This window comes from Engraulis encrasicolus, chromosome 19 (assembly GCF_034702125.1).
Source record: "Engraulis encrasicolus isolate BLACKSEA-1 chromosome 19, IST_EnEncr_1.0, whole genome shotgun sequence".
Taxonomy (NCBI): Eukaryota; Metazoa; Chordata; class Actinopteri; order Clupeiformes; family Engraulidae; genus Engraulis; species Engraulis encrasicolus.
Genome location: NC_085875.1, coordinates 27,586,892 through 27,596,891, shown reverse-complemented (window position 1 = coordinate 27,596,891; position 10,000 = coordinate 27,586,892). Strand labels below are relative to the sequence as shown.

Below are 10,000 nucleotides of genomic sequence, written 5' to 3'. Positions count from 1 at the left end.
ACAACTGGGGAACACCTACTTGTGGAGAGGCAGGGAGACAGCTGTATGGAGAACAGAATGAGAAAAAGAAGAGAAGGGGAGGTGGACGAGTGCTAGAATAGACCAACCAGGAAGAGGGAGGTATGGAGGATGGACAGGTAAAGACAGAGGAGAGTTAAACGAGTGTTATAATGGTGTGTGTGTGTGGGGGGCTTACCATTCCACAGCGCTGCATGTTGCTGTAGTGCACTTCAGGGATGAACAGGACGGGCTGGGTCACATGGTCATCCAGCGTCTTGAAGCAGGTGCTGTCAGATCCAATGGAGCTGCTCAGATGGGATTTACCTGCACGCCACAAACATACAGTATACGGATGATGAGATCAGACAATTCAATTCTTTAGTCATCACAGACTCAAGTATGTGCTCCATAGAAAAGTATAAAAGTAAGACAGAATGAATAGCTGCGGAAGACATATCACAATAGATGACAATGACTTAACCAGTACAAAAGGTTAAATACCAGACACTGTGTCACAAAAAGTCGCACATGTCAAACTACTGTACTTTGCTGTTGCATGATGAGTAAACTGTACAAACGTTGACTCAACTTGCACTGTCATTTCCTGCGAATCACAGCTGAGCTACACCAACTCCATTGAAATACAAGGTGAAGCAAAGGAAGTACACAAGACTAGCGGGCATGGATGTTAGCGCACCAGGAACCCGGTAAGCTACTAATATATCTGTGGGTGGCTTGAAACTGTAGATCAACCATGACAGATATACAGTCAGTACACCATGTGAGACAAAGACTCTGATAGACCAGGAAGAAGCCTGGAGAGGAGACTACAAGGCCTGGAGGGCGGACGGATAGGTGAAGTGTATCAGGTGTCCGCACGTCAAGCTCCCATTTTAAATCACCGCTATGCTAACCTGATTAGCATTGGCGCCTGGCTAAGAGACACTTTGCTAACAACTAGCTTAAGGTTCCATCTGGTTTTAACCCAAGGTTGTAGCCCAGGGTAATTAGGTAAATGGGTCTCGATAGGGCAGGGGAGGGCCTGTTCACGCAGCTACATCATAACAGTATCATACAAGACATTACCAAGAACAGACTAAAATTCAATTTAATCATTACAATTTTAGTGACAGTAGGGTTATAACATAGCCTCTGCGTAAAGGGGTTAAATAGAAACAAAGGCCTAAAGGACCTCATACGGTTATCCCAAAAGAGCTCAGGCCTGGTGGCATGGCTTCTTCTTCTTTCAGACCTGATGCTACATTGAGATGATAGATGAAGAATGTTTGAACTATGAAAAGTGTTTCGAGAGGGATTTTTCTTTACCGTTGTCGTTCTTCACCCTCCTCTTGCTCCTCTTCCTCTCCTCATCTCTCATCTTCCTCTCTGCTCCCTTTATCACCCAAGAGCACAGACAGACACAGGGGAACACAAAACAAACACAAAGGGATTAATGCACTGTTTGAAATGTCTCTAAGCAAAATGTCTCTAACATCAGATTATGCCAAAAAGAGAGACACAGAGAGACAGGGAAAGTAACTTTATCAGTAGACCTCCAGGAGACACTGTGTGTGGCAGCCAAACCACACACACGTACGCATGCACACACACACACACACACACACACACACATACACACACACACACACACACACACACACACATACACACACACGCACGCACATCAAACCAACCCAAAGGTACTTTTTCAAGCATGACACTTAGCGCACTCATTTCACCTGCTGCAAAACCAGTTTGGTGTGTGTGTGTGTGTGTGTGTGCGTGTGCGTGTGCGTGTGCGTGTGTGTTTGTGTTTTAAAGATGCAAAGCCCTGGAGAAGACAGTCCAAGCAGGGGAAGATGGCAGAAGAGATTAAGAGCAGTCATGGGGGTGCAGCTACTACTTATCAGATGGGCCCAGACAATGAGATCAATTCTGAGTGTGGGAAGATGCACGTACGTACATAGGTACACACACACACACACACACACACACACACACACACACACACACACACACACACACACACACACACACACACACACACACACACACACACACACACACACACACACACACACACACACACACACACGCACAATGTTCCTCACAGAGGAAATGCATCGTTCTACACTTAGTCACTCAGGTGCACTCAGGTAAAGGACAACAACTGGTCAATAATAGAACAAATTATGTCTATCAGTGCTGCACCAGGATGTGGCAGGAAAGGGGAGAAGAGCTCCTTAAACATATATGTATATAATGCTAAAAATGACACAGCTGTTCTTCATATTTGTTTGTTTATTTTTTTCCTTCCACTGTGTGTGTGTGTGTTTTTCCCCGCCATAGCCATATTTTTCTCTTACCTTATCGCAGAAGATTTTGACTTGGCATGCGGCGCGGTGGATGAGGGTGTTAGTGCCGGTGCTGATGTCATAGGTGTCGATCTGGAGGTTGAGTGGCAGCCCCTTCACGCCCTTCTGGGCAGAGAAATCAGTGCTGAGAGAGTTGATGCCGATGTACACCTGAGAGGGAAGAAGAAAAAGACCAGAGCATAGCTTTTATAGCCTCTGTTATACCCTCATTCCCTACGTTTACGTGATGTTTTTAATTCCGAATTAATAATTCAGAATTGAATAGTTCTGTCAAGTTAACTTTGATCTTTCCTTTAATTCCTAATTAAGAAGTGTTTACACGACGTTTTCAAAGCGGAATTAAGCTTTATTCAGAATTAAAGTCAGTTAATTCCAAATTAAATGCTTCATGTAAACGTAGCAATTGTCACCAAAAGTGTAATAATCAAATCCTAATCTATTACGTAAGACTCTCGGCAATGTCATAGCAAAGTTGTTATGATGTAGTCAAGAAGCAAAGAGCTGGCGGGCCCGTCTGCGCAAAAATATTACTGAATGAATAAACCATCTTTATTCTACTTTAGCAGAGTTTGGTTGAGCGCGTAATTGCAAGATTTTGTAACATGATGGCAAAACGGTGACCGGATGTTTGTCACTTCCTCTGAATTTATGAACACCCAGGCCCTGTAAACTAAGCTGGTAACGTTAGCTTTAGCAATGGAGGCCAATGACAGTCTGGCTAGTCACGGACCTCCATGTATTCTCACAGCACTTGTCACCATCAGGGCGTATGAGTGTCCGGTAAAACCCTAATGACGCTAACATGAGGTGGTGTTGAAAGGGGTGTTGAAAGGGGGGTGTGCCCAAACAATATTATCAATGAAAAGGTTCTTGGCCTACGCAAGCAGGGACTTGCCCGATGATTGAAGCAAATGGGGAGCATTATAACTAGGCTAAATTAAAACAAAACAAAACCAAAAAAACCTCAACAAAACAAAACAGACGAAACAAAAGCCAAATGCCAAGGAAATGGGCAGGTCGACAAAAACAAACAGGGAGTGATGAGAGGATAAGAAAAACATTCTTGGCTATAAGGGCAAAGCTAACAATTACATGCTACGTATAAGTATTCGCTAACCCATCTTAATAAGCAATGGTATTAGGCAATTCCAACGCTAAAATGTTGGTCACATGCTTTTAACTCTAGATTGGCTTCATCCATCTCACTCGTACTGCTGTCTGCCTCTGGTCTGAAGTCTTGATGGGTCATTGAGCACTTTTGAAAGAGATGGTTATCACGACTTGACCACTGAATGCCAGTTAAACAAACAGCATAATAAAAAGAGGAGAAAAGGTGAGTGTCGTGGTGTTCTGTCGTTTCTTTCTCTTCTCGTCTATTCTCTTCTCTTTCTCATTCGTCTTTCGTATCCTACACCTGTTATCAGATTCGCTGTTCTGCCACACAGGCCCCGAGGCCAGACAGCAAATAGCAGGGGCCAATTCTTTCAGTCTTTTTTTCTGTCTGTGTCATCTCCTCCCTTCTCCTTCTCTTTCCTCCCCAATCCATCTTTCTTTCTTTTCGTGTGTGTGTGTGTGTGTGCGTGTGTGTGTGTGTGTGTGTGTGTGTGTGTGTGTGTGTGTGTGTGTGTGTGTGTGTGTGTGTGTGGTGACAGGTGCCTAAGGCCAGTGCGCATGCCGCAGATTCCACCGGCCTGCGGCAGACACCTTGTTTAGCGTTCGCTCCACACACACGAACACACACACACACACACACACACACACACACACACACACACACACACACACACACACACACACACACACACACACACACACACACACACACACACACACACACACACACACTCCTAACGTTCAGTGCCCTCCCCCCGCCCCACTTAACATCCTTCTCCGCCCTAACAGGTGTCTCTCTGAGTGGGACAGGTGTGTGTGTGTGTGTGTGTGTGTGTGTGTGTGTGTGTGTGTGTGTGTGTGTGTGTGTGTGTGTGTGTGTGTGTGTGTGTGTGTGTGTGTGTGTGTGTGTGTGTGTGCGTCTGTCTCTGTGCGTGCGCATGTGCGTGCGTGCGCATGTGCGTGCATGCGTGCGTGCATGCGTGCGTGCGTGTGTGCATACACACCTTGGCCTCATCTGCGGTGTTCCAGATGAAAGACAGAGCATTGAATGCCACTTCCTCCACATTGCTGATGCCGTTGAGAGTTTCTTTGTAATCCGCTGGTTTGCATAAATAGAAAGGAATTTGTCAGTTATACTTCCTTATCATTCACAGATTTCCGATGACGAATGAAGAATATGCTTGATTTATCTTTTTAAGACACGGAGAGACAAACTGTTAAGTCATGCTTTTGTGTGTGCTCTGTGTGTGTGTGCACGTGCATGAGTGTGTGCGCATATGTGCACGCAGGGCTCTAAATTAACTTTTTTCGCCACCAGCCAAAATGACTAGTAGCCTAGATGTTAATCTTACTACCCATACACACTCACTAATGGGTCAACGTGGATTGTAAGTTTTCTACACAGCAAATTCTAAAGTGTTCATTCAACACTTTGAGGGTTGATTTGACCTTATTTGGACATAAATGAACTCATTAAGTGTTGAACCAACACCGCAAAATTTACTGTGTACCAGCGAAACAGAAATTTCACCAGCATTTGTACAGTTGGCTGGTGCTAATTTAGAGCCCTTTGTGCTCGTGCATGCATGCATTGGATGTGTTTGTGTGTTTTACGTGCATGTTGATGAAGTAGTACATACCGATATCGATGACCCTCTGCTTGACGGTGGGCTGCCTGGCGTGCCAGTGGTTCCAGCACTTCAGCTGCATCTCCGGACTCTTGTCGTTCTCAAACACAGCCATGATCACCGTCTTTTGGAGAGGGAGAGAGGGAGAAGCAAAGAAGGAGAAAGAGGGGGGCAAAGGGAAAGAGGGAGAGAGGGAAAGAGGGAGAAGCAAGGAAGGAGAAAGAGAGGGGGAAAAGGGAGATAGGGAGAGGTGGAGACGCAGAAACGGAAAGGGAGAACAAGAACAGGAGAGAGCAAAGGAAAGGAAAAAATGGGGGGAGAACGATACAGAAATGGAGAAGAAGGAAGAAAAGAAGGGAATACAGTAAGAGAAAGAAAGATGGGAGAGAAGAATTGAGAGAGAGTTGAATAGGGAGAAAAGAGGGGTGAGGCAGAGGAGAGGAAAGAGACGAGATGAGAGAGAAAGAAAGGAGGAAAAAGAGAGGGGGAGGATAGGGGGATTGTTTAGTAAAGGTCACTGTGTGTTTGTGTGCACTCTGGCGTCTGAGTTTGGTCTTTCTCATTCACCTGTCACAAGCCCATTCTTCCCTCTAAAGCCCTGCTCTGTGAGCATTGTCAGGAGCCATCAGGGGTGACATACTCTAAGCATGCTCTCTCTCTCTCTCTCTCTCGCTCTCTCTCTCTCTCTCTCTCTCTCTCTCTCTCTCTCTCTCTCTCTCTCTCGCTCCCTTTCTCCACAGCACACACCCCGTGAGTCCTCTGTCACCACACCTTTACCTTTTTAATGTTCTCTCTCTCTCTCTCTCTCTCTCTCTCTCTCTCTCTCAACCTTAGTCATAAGAAGGACGCAAGCACAGCACACTGCGGTTGTACCTTGGCACGCACAGCCACACACACACACACACACACACACACACACACACACACACACGCACACACACACGCACACACACAGGCACAGGCACACGCACACGCACACACGAACGCACACACGAACGCACACACACACACACACGCACACACACACACACGCACGCACACACACACACGCACACACACACACACACACACACACACACACACACACACACACACACACACACACACACACACACACACACACACACTTGTGCGCGCTACAGGTGCTTCAGGGTGCCACACAGGCAGGCACAGCCCAGGCTGAGGCGTTGGCCTGAGGCCCAGTAAGGTGGTGACAGCAGCCTCAGCATGAGGAGTAGAGCTGTAGATGCAGCCTAGATCACATCCACAGCAGAACCATAAAGTGCTACCAGAGAGAGTAGAGAGAGAGGTTCCATTGGCCCATTGTTTCCGGGTTCTATTATTGGATGGGAAATCCCCCTTTAGGCAGACCTAGGCAGACCTAAGGACTGTTCTATTCAATGCTAGGAGCATTATGACACGCCCCTTTAGGCAGACTGGAACCTGGTCGCGTTAGGTGCCCATAGAAACCTATTATGTTGGCATATCTCTATACTTAAAGAATCTCTGGTGCTACACTACTGGCAGTGGCAATTCTAGGGTAAGTTGGGGCCCCAAGCGAAAATTCAAAATAATGAAAATTCGCAACAAATCACCACTACTGTCAGTTAATGCCTTAGCTTATTCACCATTTATAGGCTTGGGGGCCCCAAGCGACTGCCTGCCTAGCCTGGTGACAAGATGCCTCTCTGACTACTGGAATGTCCCACACCTAGCCCCAAGCCACTAACTAAAGCTGGTATGTAGGCTAACGATGCTCCCGCTAATTTTGCATATCAAACCAGGTGAATTTAATTTGTTTTGCGTCAATTTTTACCAATACCAAAACTGATTTTTAATTTGAACATGTATATTTTTGGGGAAGATTATTGTTTTGTTTCATTTTATTGTTCCTTATTTGACGTTCTATATAGAGTTTTCGTGGAATCCAATGGTACTATCAATGCCATCCAAATAATGTGTTGATTTACACAGGTTTAAGCAAAATCACAAGGTGCAAAGACACAAACCCACATAAACCCTCCAAAAAGCCAACAGACCGATTGGCATAGAAAGACGTGGATCTAACTAACCCTTCTTTGCATCTGCACTTGTTGTTCTGTATGTTTCCTGTGCACTTTGTATCTGCTAGTGATGTTGGCTATGATTATGTCCTCGTTTGTAAGTCGCTTGGGTTATAATATGTCTGCCAAATGCAATGTAATATAATGTAATGTAATGCCATGTAAAGTAATGTAATACCATTCAATGTAATGTAATGTAATGGATCTCTGTCTCACCTTGACCCTCCCCATGGGCTGTCCCGCGCTGTTCTCCATGCCCAGCAGACTGATGGGGTAGAACTGGCCCTTGTTCAGGTACACCATGGGCATCTCCGTGGTCTTGTGCTGGGAGGCCTTGGGTGCGCCGAGCACAAACTGGAAATCATTTCTACGAGGAGAAACACGGAATAAGAAAAGCACGCAGGCAGGCACCAATTAATTAATTATAAGACTGGACACATAGGAGGCGAAGCGAGCGAAGCGAAGAGAGGCGAAATCCAACCGCCATCAGGTCGTTGCGGCAAATCAAATGGAATGAAACAGTTATGTTGTTGATTTGATTGGGCCGCGGCAGGCGAATTCTCTCCTCATTTGCCTAACATTAAACTTTCTTTGATAATTTCGCTCCTGTTCGCTTGCTTTCGCTTGCCTTCGCCTCTCTCATAGGAATAAATGGCAAAGTTCGCTTCGCTTTGCCAAATGCAAAATGTGTCCCTACCGTGATGGTGAGGCCTACTTGGGACCCCAAAACATGAGTGGACTTTGACTCAGGTGAGTGAGTTTATGAATGAATGAATGAATGAATGAATGAATGGATGAATGGATGGATGAATGAATGAATGAATGAACGAACGAACGAATGCATGAATGAATGACTGTGTGTGGCTGTGAGCTTACCTGAATCTCTCTGGGGGGGAGTTGGTGTAGGACTCGGAGTAGACTGGGCTGCTCTGGCCCACAAATGGATCCGTGTAGGATCCCGTCTGTTTTTGGGGAGAGGACACAGAAATAAGAAAATAAGAACATTTTAAAATGAGGACTTCCAAGATTTCTCATCTTTAACAATGATTTTGTGTACTGGAAGCACATTTTGTTGTTTATCAGCTGAAGACAACATTTGCCACAGTAGCAGTTTCTAAAGAAAAATAGCTTCAGAACCTTCAAATGGCAACATCAGTGACATGGCGGCAACATTTATGTTTCAAATCGTGCTAATGCATTAAGTAATACAAATGTTACTGTTGTGATGTGCTTACTGTTGTTGTTGTTGTTGTTGTTGTTGTTTACTCACCGTTTCTGTGGTAGCGGTTGGGTAGGCGGTCTGCAGCAGGCTGTCGAAGATGGTGTTGATGACCTGCTTGTCGTAGCTCTCGGTGACGGTGGGCGGCACGTAGGCCTGGGGGACGGGGCTGACGGTGGCGGCAGTCTGCTTGGAGGGGGGGCAGAGCGGTGACAACTTCCTGTTGAGGTCCAGGACTTCCTGTGGCTGTCCTACGGTGGCGGCCATGTTGGAGGTCAGCAGCTTCATGATGTTGGTCGGACTCTCCAGCGAGAGCAGGTCAGGTGATGTGGGCCCCACGGTTCTAAAGACACACACACGTACATACACACACACACACACACATGAATTTCAGTGAATACATGTTCAGTTTTGAGATATCTTGCTTACATTTTGTGAATAAACAACTCAAACACACGCATGCAGATGCATGCACACACACACACACACGCACACACACACACACACACACACACACACACACACACACACACACACACACACACACACACACACACACACACACACACACACACACACACACACACACACACACGGGGAGAGGCACATGCTATGCAGCACATACACTCGCACCTGCGCATGCAAACATTGACAGAGCTATAGTATAACACAGGGCCTTCACACACACCCACACCTTTCAACCCCAAACAAGACAAATCTCTCAGCATCCACTGAGCCCACAATACAGTGGCTCACTGAGCCGCAGTAAACATTGACTGTAAGCCAGAGCAGGCAGCCCGTCAAAGTGTCAGCGTAAATGAAGAAGTAAACAAAAGTGCAAATCCCAAATCTCTGTTGTTTGAAGAGCTTCCCCATAACAGACAAGCTCAGCTCTCTGGGCTGGGTGTCATTACTCTCTTAATCCTGAGTTCTCTCTCTCTTTTTTTCCTCCTCCCTCCTCTCTCTCTCTCTCTCTCTCTCTCTCTCTCTCTCTCTCTCTCTCTCTCTCTCTCTCTCTCTCTCTCTCTCTCTCTCTCTCTCTCAAACACACTCACTCACTCCCCTTTCCCCGTTTATTTGAGTTTCTCTCTCCGGGGCTGTACCTGACCGGTGCCCATTTTTCACACCTAACAAAAGGGTCCTGTTTCAGCCAAACCAAACCCTCCCTGGCTGACTGGCTCCCCTGTGACTTTGCAGTGGCTCCCCTGCCCTATGTACAAGCAGGGATAAATTAGGAACGCCTGGGGCCCCTAGACAAATTTAGCAACAAAATTACAGACGCTATCATAATTCCAACTCAACAGGAGTATCTATTAATAAGATTTAAAACTCTACCTGGCATGGCAGACTAAGTTATCAATATTGCATAAGTTATAAATACTGTACTGAATTATATAAATGTTCCCCACTTCCGTCATTTTGATGGGCCGCCTGCCTGGTGGTGACCCTTAGGCTGCGCGCCATATCTAGCCTGAGCGACCATCTGGGCCTGTCTACAAGCCCTTCCCTTCCCTTCCCTTCCTATCCCCTGCCCTCACCTGATGCCCACACACCTTACACGCATGCTGCTAGCACACCCCCTCCCAGTATAACATCCCCCTC

General features: G+C 46.2%; 1 protein-coding gene across 1 annotated transcript in view; it reads right to left on the bottom strand.

Moving 5' to 3' along the window:
* grhl3 (grainyhead-like transcription factor 3) overlaps positions 1–10,000 on the bottom strand; it is a 22,191-nt gene that overhangs the window by 7,574 nt on the left and 4,617 nt on the right. The window contains exons 4-11 of the mRNA XM_063184002.1: positions 8,450–8,741; positions 8,056–8,141; positions 7,396–7,546; positions 5,129–5,240; positions 4,493–4,587; positions 2,367–2,525; positions 1,327–1,393; positions 197–324 (exon numbers count right to left, since the gene is read on the bottom strand). Of these exons, the coding sequence (XP_063040072.1) occupies positions 197–324; positions 1,327–1,393; positions 2,367–2,525; positions 4,493–4,587; positions 5,129–5,240; positions 7,396–7,546; positions 8,056–8,141; positions 8,450–8,741 (1,090 nt within the window). The remainder of the gene's footprint in view (positions 1–196; positions 325–1,326; positions 1,394–2,366; positions 2,526–4,492; positions 4,588–5,128; positions 5,241–7,395; positions 7,547–8,055; positions 8,142–8,449; positions 8,742–10,000) is intronic.